The sequence below is a fragment of the Leucoraja erinacea genome, chromosome 5 (genome assembly GCF_028641065.1).
Source record: "Leucoraja erinacea ecotype New England chromosome 5, Leri_hhj_1, whole genome shotgun sequence".
Classification (NCBI taxonomy): domain Eukaryota; kingdom Metazoa; phylum Chordata; class Chondrichthyes; order Rajiformes; family Rajidae; genus Leucoraja; species Leucoraja erinaceus.
The window spans coordinates 94,378,788-94,392,113 of NC_073381.1; the positions used below are offsets into that span (position 1 = coordinate 94,378,788).

Here is a 13,326-nt window from a genome sequence, read left to right on the forward strand (position 1 = left end):
TCATACCCTACTACATTAGCAGTCCAATTCACTCCCACTCTCCTGGTCTAACCCCTCCTGGATCCACTCACTCCCAGTCTCATTCCCTCCAACTCCCTCTCTGTCAGTCCCACGCACTCCTGGTTGAACTCACTCCCGATCTCATTCATCCCCAGCCCCATTCACTCTCATCCCACTCAGGCCCCTTCCCATTCACTCCCAGTTCCAGTTACTCCCAGTTTCACTCGCATCCAATTTTCTCACTCACTTCCCATCGCACTCACTCTCGATTTCACTGACTTGAGGACCCATCTACTCCTAGTCCTGCTTACTCCAGGTCTCAGTCACATGCATTCCCACTCAGACCCCCTTCACTCATTCCCAGTCCAACTCACTCCTGGTTTCATTCACTCCTGGTCCCACTTACCGACTCCTCGTCCCACTCAATTCCACTCTTACTCACTTCTGGATCCACACACTTACTATCCCACTCACTCACTTCCGATATTGCACTCTCCCAATCTCACTCACTCGATATTGTCACTCATTCCCAAGCCCACTCACACCCCAGACACTCACTCCCCTATGTTCCACATCCTCCAAAACCTCTGACACTTTGAACAGTCATTCGTGGCCACTGTTGATACCTCCATCTGTGTGCGAAGGTTGGATGGTATGGGGTTTTGCAGTGGGCTATGGGGTAGCGTTCAGGCTGTGTGTGTGGGTGGACGGTGCTCCATGGCAAACTGGACCTTGTGTGTAATACTTTATTCCAGTATTTGTATGAGCGGCTTCAGGAGAAGAGCCAGCCCATGGTGTGCACCTGCTCCACAGCAGACATCCACGCCGTCTTCAACACCATTGTCACCCGGATACAGCGGTTGTAAGTAACTCACTCGTTGGGAGGGGAATAAATTCACAGCTAGTCCCGGCACAAGGCTGGATCTGGGGTTCAGGGGCACAAGGGAGCAGAGTCCTCACTATCACTGAGACTAGCTCTCTTGTTCCTGATACTTCCCTTCAATCTTCTCTGCACCCTGTCCAACGTAATTGCATCTTTCCCAGAGCAGCTTCACCAACTTCTAGACTGATGAAATGTTCCCTGACATGTTGCAGTTGTCCAAAATATTGGTTGGCAAATATTAAACACCGCGCAATATTAAATAGGCCCTATGTACAGAGCATTTTCAAAACACAGCGTGCAGAACAAAGACTTTAATTTAATGAAAAAGAGGACCAATTATAGTCAGTTTGAAACTCAGAATGCACCACCAGTCCCAGACGCTCAGGAATTAGTCACCAATACACCACTGCCCTGCCGGAGTCTAATGGGTGTAGTCACCCAGTATGGCTGGTCAGTGCCGGTGAGCTATAGTGTGATAGTTCTGCCCTGGGACAGCCAGACATTGACGGTGTCAGCTGGGTGTGCTCGCTCAGCCCTGCGAAAGACCAGTCAGTGTCCACTGGGTCCTGTCCTCTGTCCTGGGATGTGTAGGAAGGAACTGCAGATAGACTCAAATTGCTGAAGTAACTCAGTAATTCAGTCTGAAGAAGGGTCGACCCGAAACACCATCCATTCCTTCTCTCCGGAGATGCTGCCTGTCCCGCTGAGTTACTCCAGTATTTTGTGTCTGTCTTCTCTGCCCTGGGATGGTGGGTCAGTGACAGCTGGGTATGGTCACTGGTGTTGGGTGGCTAGTCACTGCCAGTGCTGAATGGATGTCATCACACTGACCCGGGATAACTGCCAGTGTCCAGTAGGTGTGGTCACTCTGTCCCGGGTTCACTGGTCAGCATCTGTGCTCAATGGGTCTGGTCATGCTGACCTGGGATAACTGCCAGTGTCCAGTAGGTGTGGTATCTCCGTCCTGTGATCGCTGGTTAGCGTCAGTCCAGTGGGGGTGATGACTGTCTGGGACAGCCAGACAGTGTCAGTGTCCAGTGGGTGTGATCACTCTGTCCCGGGATGGCCTATAGATTGATCCCTCTGTCCCAGGATGGCCTATAGATTGGTCACTCTGTCTTGGGATGCCTGGTCAGTGCTGGTGAGCTGTGGGTGTGGTGACTCAGTTCTGTGATGGGCCGGTCAGTGACCTGTAGGGGTGTGATCCCTCTGACCTACGAAGGCCTGGTGCTGAGTAGCCAGTGGCGAATGGTGCGAAGGAGACAAACTTTGCCAGGAACTAACTTCCCTTTCCTACTGTCTTGTTGCAGCTGTAACTGTAACTCCCAGATGCCCCCTCCAGTAAAGGTGGCTTTGGCTGGAGACCAGACCTTTCTCAGCAACATCCTGAGGTTCTTTGTGGAGCAGTTGGCGAACAAAACTCCAGACTGGCTGAACTATATCCGGTTCCTCATCGTCCCTCTAGGTAAGAAGCGGCTCTGGGCAACCCCTCCAAACTGTGCCGTGTTCACCACAGCAGTACACCTGGCTGCATTGCCAACCTCTCTCCCCAGCCATGCTGCCTCAGACACCTTTTCATCCTCAACACTGATGGATGTTGATCTCCCTCGACACCCTCATCATCTTTAGTGGGCCAGTGTCCGCCTGGCCTCCATCCAAGAGAGGCTGGGCTCTCACTTGTGCAGCGACCATTTGAGGTGTTACAGGGAATGTATTCACAACTTAACATTTGTGCACCTACACCCTGCGCCCGTTCTGCCCACCCTCTGCACCATCGGTTGCATACAGGGGGTGGGTGGGCGGCACGACTCACGTCGCAGCGGCCTCTGCAGTCCGTCTGCCGTTTTTTATTTTTTGTCTCGTTTGAATGTAGTTTAAAGTGTTTTTTTTAAACTGGGTATGTGTGTGTGGGGGCAGGGGGTGGGGAAACTTTTAAAATCTTTCCCCTGCACGGAGAACCCAACCTTTTCTCTGTCGGGTCTCCGTTGTCGTTGGGGCCTAGCACCGTGGAGCGGCCTCCAACCGGAACGACCTGGGGCTCCAGTCGCGGAGCTGCGGACCTACTTACCATCATGGAGCTGGCCAAGTTCGGAGCGGGAGGAGCTGTGGTGGGGAGCTGCTGCAGCCCGACCCCAGAGATTCTTGAGGCTCCAACCGCAGGTCTGGTGGACAATAACACCGGGAGCCCGCGGGTCTCTGCTAGGAGACCGCTTTTCGGGGCTCCCGCAACGGCGACTTCTCCCGCCCGAGTTGCGGTGTTGAAAAGTACATAGAGCGGGGCCTTACATCGCCCGGCGCGGCTTTAACGGCCGTGGGACTTGTTAGCGCCGGCCGGGGGCTCCAACACCAAGACCCGGAGCGCGGCCTCGCATCACCCGACGCGGTTTTAATGGCCGCGGGACGCTTACCATCGCCCGCCGGGGGCTTTGACTCTGACATCGGGAGGAGAATGAGGAGTGCAGGGGAGAGATAAGTGCCTTCCATCACAGTGAGGAGGAGATGCGCTGTGATGGATGCTTGTGTAAATTGTGTTGTGTCTTGGTTCTTTTTCTTGTGTGTATGACTGCAGAAACCAAATTTCGTTTGAACCTCAATGAGGTTCAAATGACAACAAATACATTGTATTGTAACACAATAACTTACAGCATAGGGCAAGCATGGGGTCCGTTGTGCCCGTGCTGGTCACAAAGGAAGTTACTTGGACTGGTTCCAGTTTCTAGCTCCCAGCTCCTGGCTGACATCCTCGCAGCTTACTCCTCTTCAAGTAGCCTCCAGGTATGGGAGATTACTTCTCTTTCCCACCTGGAGGCATAAAACTGGAGGCATAAAGTTAAGGTGAGAGGAAAAGATTTAAGAGGGAGCTCAGGGGCAGCATTTTCACTCAGGGTAGTCTATATCTGGAACAAACTTCTAGATGAAAGTACTGCAGTTTAGTGTAGTTTAGTTTGGAGATACAGCGTGGAAACGGGCTCTTTGGCCCACATGGTCCTTGCCAATCAATGATCACCCGTACACTAATTTGTCTTATGCAAGGAAACCAGAGCACCCGTAGAAGACCAACATGGTCACAAAGAGAATGTAGAAATTCCGTACAGATAGCACCCACAATCAGGATTGTAACCCCGTCTCTGATGCTATTAGGCAGAAACTCACAATGCTGCCCCTGGTGAAAAAGATGAATCATTAATTCCCCATATGAAACTGCACCCTCTTCTGGTGACTGTTGGTATAGAGAAAGAAAAATGACAAACATAAATAAGCATTGGGTAGAAACAAGAAACTGCAGATGCAAGTTTATAAAAAAGCACAAAATGCTGGAGTAACTCAGCGGGTCAGGCAGCATCTCTGGAGAACTTCGATAATAAGAATGTAGTGAAAAATGGGTCAATGCAGAGAAATGAGACCTGCTCAGGGTGCCAACTTGGTTGGCATAGACAAGATGGACCGAAGGGCCTGTTTCCATTTTGCTCGTTAGAGGCGTCTTCACACTGAGGTTTTAATTTTCTATATTTCTGATCTCCATTTTCAATTATTTATCGTAGCCTGGTGAAATTCCACAATTTAGAACTTTACTCCTGGTTTGTCTTCTTTCTTTTCCACAGCCTTTCCCACTGGATTGTTCCCCCGATATCCAGTCTCACCAAAGAACTTTCATAATCTGGTTATCCACTTTAGAACGAAGAATGAAAGCAAAATTATTGTTTACAGAGGGTCATACAGCTTGGGACCAGGCCCTTGGCATAACTTGCCCACGCTGACCAACATGCCCCATCTACACTAGTCGCACCTGCCTGCGTTTGGCCCATATCCCTCTAAACCTGTCTACCCGAGTAGCTGTTCAAATAATTTAAATGTCGCGATAATACCTGCTTCAACTACCTCCTCTGGAAGCTCATTCCGTATACCTACCACTCTTGGTGTCAAAAGATTTGCCCATCAGATCCCTATTAAATCTTTTCCCCCTCGCCTTATATCTATGCCCTCTGGTTCTTGATTCCCCAACTCTGGGTAAAAGAGTCTGTGGATTTACCCTATCCATTCCTCTCATGATCATACACCTCCATAAGATCACCCCTCATTGTCCTGCACGCCAATCAATAAAGTTCAGATCGGCTCAACCTCTCCCTGGAGTAACATGATAAAATGTTGTACAGTCGGTCAAAGAGTCCTGGTACATGAACAGAAAAGGTCAGCATTCAGAGACAGCAGGTCATTAGGAAATTTAATTGTAACGGGTAGGGACGTTTTGAAGTAGGTTTACTGGACGATGGCGAGCCCACGCCGAGAATACTCTCTATAGATCTATAGATTTGGTCTCCATATTTAAAGGAATATGTGCTTGTGTTGGAGGCAGTGGGAAGCAGGTTCACTGGCTTAACTCCTGCGGTGAAGAGATTGATGAATGAAAGGTTGATATGCATTGGAGTTTGGAAGAAAGGGATCTTTTTGATAGCAGGGGATCAGGTTCTGAGGGGGTCCAACAGGGTGCTCCTTGAACCAAACTGGGTCAATTTTTCGAACACAACAAAAGGCGGGTAGGAAATGGCAGATGGCGTGCGAGTTTGAACGTTGTGCGGAGAAGAACACTTATTAGTAAATGTATGCCGAGGGATTCGAGTGGCTAATTCAGAAGGTCAAGAAAGTAAATATATAGGTATTCCCAGAAGTCGAAGCACAAATGTCAGGAGATCCTGCTGAGATTGATGGATTCAATGAACCTGTACGTTAAGGAGAATATATTTCATCATGCATGAGTTTGGTAGCCCTGCCCTGGTAATATTTCACAAAGGTATTTTCCCTGCATCTCCTGACACTACCACTCTTCTCAACAGAAACTGTACTCTCATCCACAGGCTCCCATCCCCTGGCCAAGTATCTGGCTTCGGTGGACAACAAGTACAACAGTTTCTTCATGGACTCCGCCTGGAGAGACCTCTTCAGCAAGACAGAGCCTCCCACCACAGGTAACTGTACACTCACTCATAGGATGTGATGTTGCTGGGAAATCCAGAAAAAACTGCTCGGTATTAACATCCCAGCACTAAAATCTCATCAGTAACTGTACATCATAAACTGCCTACAATAAACATCCTACCGTTAATATTGCAGCATTAACATCCCAGCATTAACTGCTAGTTCACGCTAGTTGAGAATGTTTAAACCTGTCTGACAAAGTGCTAAACCTTTCTTATCCATTTACTTGTCTAAGTGTATTGTCTAATGTTGTGATAGTGCCTTCCTCAACTACCTCTTCTGGCAGCTCGTTCGACATGTCCACGTAAGTTAAATTGCATCTATTTCACTGCAAGGAGCTCAGATAAGGCAGATGAACCCAGAGCATGGATCGGCACATGGGATTGTGATATTATAGCTATATAAAGAAACTGTTGAGGGATGGGCAGAACAGGCAGCTCATTTTGTGGAATTCTCTGCCTCAGAGGGCGGTGGAGGCAGGTTTTCTGGATGCTTTCAAGAGAGAGCTAGATGGGGCTCTTAAAAATAGCAGAGTCAGAGCCAGCACCGCCATTCATTGTGATCATGGCTGATCGTCCCCTATCAATAACCCGTGCCTGCCTTCTCCCCATATCCCTTGACTCCACTAGCTTTATTAGAGCTCTATCTAATTCTCTCTTAAATCCATCCAGTGATTTGGCCTCCACTGCCCTCTGTGGCAGGGAATTCCATACATTCACAACTCTCTGGGTAAAAAGGTTTTTTCTCACCTCAGTCTTAAATGACCTCCCCTTTATTCTAAGACTGTGGCCCCTGTTTCTTGACTCGCCCAACATTGGGACCATTTTTCCTGCATCTAGCTTGTCCAGTCCTTTTATAATTTTATATGTTGCTATAAGATCCCCCCCTATCCTTCTAAACTCCAGTGAATACAAGCCTAGTCTTTTCAATCTTTCCTCATATGACAGTCCCGCCAACCCAGGGATCAATCTCGTGAACCTACGCTGCACTGCCTCAATCACAAGGATGTCCTTCCTAAAATTAGGAGACCAAGGCACAATGCACAAGGAGTAATCCAGAGATTACATCCCCCCCAGAGGTCATGCTTTTTAACCCTCTGCCTAACTATTCAGTTCACAGGACCTCATCCCTTTTCCTACCTATGTTATTTGTGCAAATCTGGCTGCTCCCGTTCCCCCTTCAGAATGGTCTCCATCTGCTCAGAGTCATCCTGGACCTTGGCACCAGGCAGGCAACACAACATTGTGGGTTTCCCGTTTGCTGCCACGGAATTCCCTGTCTGTTCCCCTAACTATTGAGTCTTCTATGCCTATGGGTCTGTCCCAAGAGGACTCTTGCACTTTTTGCCTACTACCTCTCCTGGTGGTCACCCAATTACGTCTTGCCTATACCTCATCCATGCCATTATTCCCCCCCCCCCCCCCCCGCTCAGATAATACTGAGGTCATCTAGCTGCGGTCCATAAGGAGCAGCAGTTGAACACAGATGTAGTCCCTGAAAATGCCCAACATCCTGCAGGAGAAGTATTCCACTATCCCATCTGCCATTTCTATGTCACCAAAATCCTAGGAAGAAATACCCAGAAAAATAGACCATACCTTAACCTGCTTTTACCCTTTTCTCAGTTTGCACGCCAAAGCCTCTTGAGCCAGAGCCCCAGTGCTGCATTTTCCTCAATACAGCCTCTTGAGCCAAAGCCTCAGTGCTGAACCTATCCTCGCTACAGCACTTCACCTGAACACAGCTTCACTCCCACAATGTTTGTGCCAAACCTGATGCCAAGATGATCTCACCTATCTGTACATGATACATATCCCTCACTTCCTTGCACTTCCATCTGCCTATCTAAAAGCCTCTTAAACATCACTATCGTAACTGCCGCCACCACCAACCCTGGCACTGTATTCCAGACCAAGCGTAGACATGGCGGTCATTTCGCTGAACACTAACGAGTTACCTGTGGCACCCCACTTGTTTGCCAACCTGGGTATAACCTGTTCTTCCCACTCACCACAGTCTCTCCAATTCTCAGTCCATGCCGATACATTAGCCCTCCCACCCTCATTTCCATGCATTCTCATGTGTTTCCATGTGGTATGCGACCTTATCAGAAGTCTTCTAGAAATCCAAGCACACACATCACTGGCTCCTCTTGATCTATTGGTCACATCCTGAAAGAATTCCACCAGAATAGGTGTTCTCAGCAGGTCTGCCTTAGGCCCAGAGCTTCAGTCCTGATTATTCCAGTCAAAGGGAGAGTGAAATGTATTTATTTCAAGTTGCGATTAACAGGGAAATGGGAGTAGAGGCAGCGGTTTAGTGATTTGGCTTGCAGTCTGGGATAACTGTGAGGCAGGAGGGGTTGGAACGTGCTGTGCGACACAGACACTGCTCACTGCTCCAACATCCTCGGCTTACACTCTGTTGCTCTCCACAGAGACATTTGACATCATCAGTCGCATCATGCAGTATGTGTCTGGAGCCAATATCTCCCACCAGCTTCCCATATCAGAGGCTATGCTGACCTACAAGCAGAAGAGGTGAGTGTGCAATGAAGCCAGTCTTTTGCTGATGTACAATGCCCTGTATGGTTTGTGTCAGGAAGCCCCACACACCTTTACCTGCACCTTCACCCAGTGCCAGCATATCCACACCATCATCTGTATTGAAGGGGTCAGCAGGAGATGGAGCTTCAGGACGTCTCTCACACCTTGTGGACATTTGCATCTCATGGCCTGATATTGCTGCTGCAGGCTGTACTTGCTGAGCCCTCTCCATGCTCCTCTGCCCTATTGTAGAGGTTTTTCCATGATATATTGCACAGGGGTTGAAGGGTTGCACCGGTAAAGAGTTATCACATAACGGCAGCACTACCCCTTGCATGTGGCTACTGGTATTAAATATCTGTGGTAGTGAAGAGCTTGTGGTGTACCAGAGTCCAGGAGGGTGCACTGGTTCTGTGGAGGTATGATCTGCAGAGTGAATCTGTGACGCAGTCATCGTGTGAGCTGCTATTTGCTTACGCTTGGTGCAAAGCCCAGGGCAACTACTTTTCTTTCTAATTCATCAGCTGAAAATGTCACAGTGAAGGCCCATCCTCAAATGCCCTGGAAAAGTGATGGTGAGCGGCCTCTTTGACCTGCTGCCATCATTCTAATGCAGGAGCTCCCACTGTGCACATACAGGGGAGTTCCAGGATTTAGAACCAGTTACAGTGAAGGAACAGTGGGATATTTCAGATGCCATGCCAGTTACAATTTAAAGAATTTTGCTATCCAAGAAAAAAAAATCAGCTTTCTCCTAATTCTGTCCAGCAAGTAAGCCTTAAATTATCCTTGTCGCCAGCCTAAAATTAACTGCAGAGTTTGCAGCCTTTGAGTGAAACATGCCACTTAAAAAAAGCTCCTTTGAAAACTTTCTCCGGATAAAATTGTTCAATCGCAGGCTGTGAGATGAGATTTAACAAGACATGGAACTGATCTTTGGCTCCCAGCTTAAACAATGAAACCCAGTGAATAGCAAGGTGAAACTGGAATGGGAGACTTTCCATGGATGAGGTGTTGTTGGTATTGGTGGAAGAGCGCTGCGTGTAAGAGTCTAGAGCAGGCCAAGTAGACAGTGGGATGATGAAGACCACTGAGAGTATCTGTGCAATTTACAGTCTACGTCAAAACCAGGTTGTACAAAAGCCGATTAACATAAACCTGCACGTCTTTAGCTGTGACGCTGATATCAGGCTATGACATTAATATCATGCTGTGTCACTGATATTAGAGCTGTGGCACTGCAAACAGGCTGGTGGCACTGATACCAGGCTGGTGGCATTGACATTAGCCTGTGATTCTGATATCAAGCTGGTGACACTGATGTCAACTGGTGACAGGCTGGTGACGATGGCATCAGCCTGTGATACTGATACCAGGCTGCTGATACTGATATCAGCTTGTCACACAGATATCTGACTGTGAATCTGATGTCAGGCTGTGACACAAATATCAGATTATGACACTGATATCAGGCTGGTGGCACTGATACTAAGCTGGCAACATTGATATCTCTCTGTGACACTGATATCAGACTGGGAATCTGATATCAGGCTGTGACACTGATATCAGACTGGTGATTTGATATCACTATTGACACTACTGTCAGACTGTGGCACTAGAATCAGGCTAGGAGCACTGATAACAGGCTGATGATACTGATATTAGACTGGTGACGTTGAAATGTCTGTTGACACTGTTTTCAGCTGTGACACCGATATCAGACTGGTTTCATAGAAATAGAGTCATAGAGTTGCACAGCATGGAAGAAGGCTCTTCAGCCCACCTTGCCCATGCCAACAAAGATGCCCATAGCCTTCTAAATCTTTCCTATCTATGTATCTCATTAGATTTACGAGGATGTCGCCAAGGCATGAGGGCCTGAGTTATAGGAAGAGCTTGGGCAGGATGGTACTATCTTCCTTGAAGCGCAGGAGGATCAGGGGTGATCTGATAAAGGTGTATAAGATCAAAGTGCGAGATCAAGCCAGAACTACCGAGTGGAGTCAAGTTTATGTTATATCTACAATTACAGTGAGGTACAAGAAAAATGAAAATCTTGCTTGCAGCAACATAACAGGCACTCTGACAACACAAAAAAACATAAATGATACATTCCTGAATCTGGTGGTATATGCATAGTTTCTTCTGCCCAACGGGAATAGAGAGAATGACCCATGTGAAAAATGTCCTGTACTCTGATGGTTGTTTTTGCGAGGAGGCGTGAAACGTAGATGGAGTTGATGTTGGGGAGGTTGATCTGTGGGATGGACTGGGCTACAACTCTGCAATGTGTTGTGGTCTTGTGCAAAGCTGTTGCCAAACTAAGCCGTGATACCCCCTGACACGATGCTTTCTATGGTGCATCTGTCGAAGTCAGTAAGGGTCGTCGGAGACATGTCGAACTTCCTTAATGTTCTGTGAAAATAGAGGTGTTAGAGTGCCCACTTGGCCATTACGTTAACGTGGTTGGCCTAGGACAAGTTGTTGCTGATTGGGACATTTACTCCTCCACGCTTCCTGAAGTCAATAATTAGCTGCTTCAACCTCCTGATATTGGGGAAGAGATTGTTGCCTTGATACCATGTTACTAAGCTCTCTTTCTCCTTCCTTTACTTTGTCTCGTCAGTGTTCAAATTCTGGCTCTTTAGAGTGGTGTCTTCAGCAAACTTATAAATGGAGTTAGAACGGAAGTTGGCTGCATATTCTTGAGTGTGGAGGGAGTTGTGAACATGAGATGCTACGATTACATCCACGCGTGAGGCATGTTGGTGTTGAGAATTGTCATGGAAAATGTATTATTGCCTATCCTCATCAGTTGTGGTATATGGGTCAGGAAGTCAAGGATTCAACAGAAGGTGGGGTGGGGTGGGTTTGCTATCTCCTAGGTCCAAGAGTTTGGAGATGAGTTTGGTTAGGATATGGTGTTGAAGGCAGACCTATTGTCAATGTATTCGAGTCTGTTGCAGGTGACCTTGTTATCAGATGTTCAGGTGATGTATAGGCAGGGGCTGGGAGATGGCTTTCTGACTTTGTACAATAGTATGCAAACTGCAGTGGATCAAGGCTGTCTGGGCTGCTGGAAGTTAGCATGCTTCATGACTAGCTTCTCGAAGTACTTCATGATGTGATTTCACGTTCATAAGTGATAGGAGCAGAATTAGCTCATCATGTTCGCTCCGCCATTCAATCATAGTTGATCTATCCTATTTCTCTAGATAGAATGTGAGGAGATTCACCAGGACATTGCTTGGGATGTTTCAGTTACGAAGAGAGACTGGGTTTGTTTTCATTGGAGCAAAGGAGGTTGAAGGGGGCCTGATAGAAGTGTACAGAATGATGAACGTAGCTAGGGTAGACTGTAATAAACCTTTCCTTTATAGCAGAGTTGTCTAATAGGTTTAAGGTAAGGAGGGAGAGGTTTGGAGGGGATTTGGGAAGAATCTTTTACACCAGAGGGTTGTGGAATCTGGAAAGCACTGGTATGAGGGGTGGATAGGTGTGGTGTGAATGGTGAAGAATGGTGGAGGATGAGGGGTGGTTGCTGAAGTAGTGCTGTAGCAGCATGTTTTAGCAGTACTGAAGGAATGGGTTTTCACCAGCTCAATTTCCTTGCCTATTGGAGTTACTTTGCAATGAGCTGGCAATTATTTGAAATTTAGAATAGCAGTCTGTTGGTTAGAACAGTACAGGCCATTGGTGAGCCTGAGAGCTCAATTACTGTACTCCATTCTGTACTTGTTACATGGGCTCCACCTACCCAAATTGAATCAATAGTAACCAGTTTCGACTGGTGCTGGCACGGGGTCTGAGATGGATGTGTGGTCAGGACCCGAGGGTCAGCACGGAACTTGTCTTCCGTTTGTAAGTCTTCAGAGAGAAAAATGGGCAATTTTCTTGCCATACCAGTTGTTCGTTCTCTGGCTAAGTATACTGCTCACTGAAAGCTTTTTATCGAGTGAGAAATGATATTTTCCATAATTCCATTGATTAGGTGTTTGGCTCATGAACTTGTCCTGGTATTGTGTACAATGAGTTGCCATTGGTTTATGTTTGAAATGTTTAGAGTTTCCAATTAAAACTCAAACACCCTCTGAGTACACAATCCCATCTCTGTGTCGGCCACCAGCGGACAGTAAGCCACCTCCCCACTCTCCAGCCTGGGAATGGTCAGGTCCTGACTAGGCCTCAATGCAGAGAGGAAGAGCTGCTGTGTGATCCACTCTGATGTGATTCACTCTGCCTTTACTAAGACCCAGCTGGTGCTGGCATCCTGTTAAGCAGGTTGAGAACAGTGTCTGGAACAAAACATTTGGAATGTCACAGTCGTTCCTTTCTGGCAGATGGGAAGTTGGGTTGGACTTTATTTCATGTTCAATCTTCTTATCTTTTGTATTCTCAGGTAATGTTTACACTTTTGTTTTCACTTTTGTGTGCATCTAGGAAAAGGAGCCTATATTTTGATTTATATATCAGGTATCTGCTGCGTGTTCTGACATCTGCCTTGTCCTTGTCAAACATACACTCTTGTTTTCACACTTCTGTTTCCCATTGTGACAACCTGCCTTACAACAAATGACCTTGCTCGCCTTCTGCTGTGAAATGTATTGTGTGGAGTTTTCACTCAGTGTGCATGAGTGAAAGAGCAAGGTGTGCAATTATGAGGGTCTGCATTGAGTGCCTGACAAGTGTGTCTGTATGTGGCTGAGTGTGTTGGTTTGTGATACAGTTAGAGTGCATCATCGTGTGCTCTGCTGGGCCTGTGCAACATCTCCCATGTGCTTCTTTACGGCTATGTGCTCTTTGTAAGTCTGGGATTTCCACTTTGGCGGAGAAATGAGAGTATGTGTGCTTTTGCATATGTGTGCGTGTTAAAGCCGCCTTGTCAGGCAGCAAGGCTGGATTAGATTGATGGCTGTGGGCTGG

The 13,326-nt window shown here is 47.4% G+C and overlaps 1 protein-coding gene across 9 annotated transcripts in view; it reads left to right on the forward strand.

Moving 5' to 3' along the window:
* Positions 1-13,326, forward strand: part of LOC129697600 (phosphofurin acidic cluster sorting protein 2-like) — a 154,483-nt gene that overhangs the window by 118,976 nt on the left and 22,181 nt on the right. For 7 of the 9 annotated variants that reach the window (XM_055636289.1, XM_055636290.1, XM_055636292.1 and 4 more), the window contains 5 exons: positions 756-862; positions 2,194-2,348; positions 5,737-5,847; positions 8,295-8,397; positions 12,844-12,876. In XM_055636289.1, coding sequence (XP_055492264.1) covers positions 756-862; positions 2,194-2,348; positions 5,737-5,847; positions 8,295-8,397; positions 12,844-12,876 — 509 coding nt within the window. Of the gene's footprint in view, positions 1-755; positions 863-2,193; positions 2,349-5,736; positions 5,848-8,294; positions 8,398-10,250; positions 10,644-12,843; positions 12,877-13,326 lie in introns of those variants that run through there. The other 2 variants (XM_055636298.1, XM_055636291.1) reach the window with 2 other exon arrangements.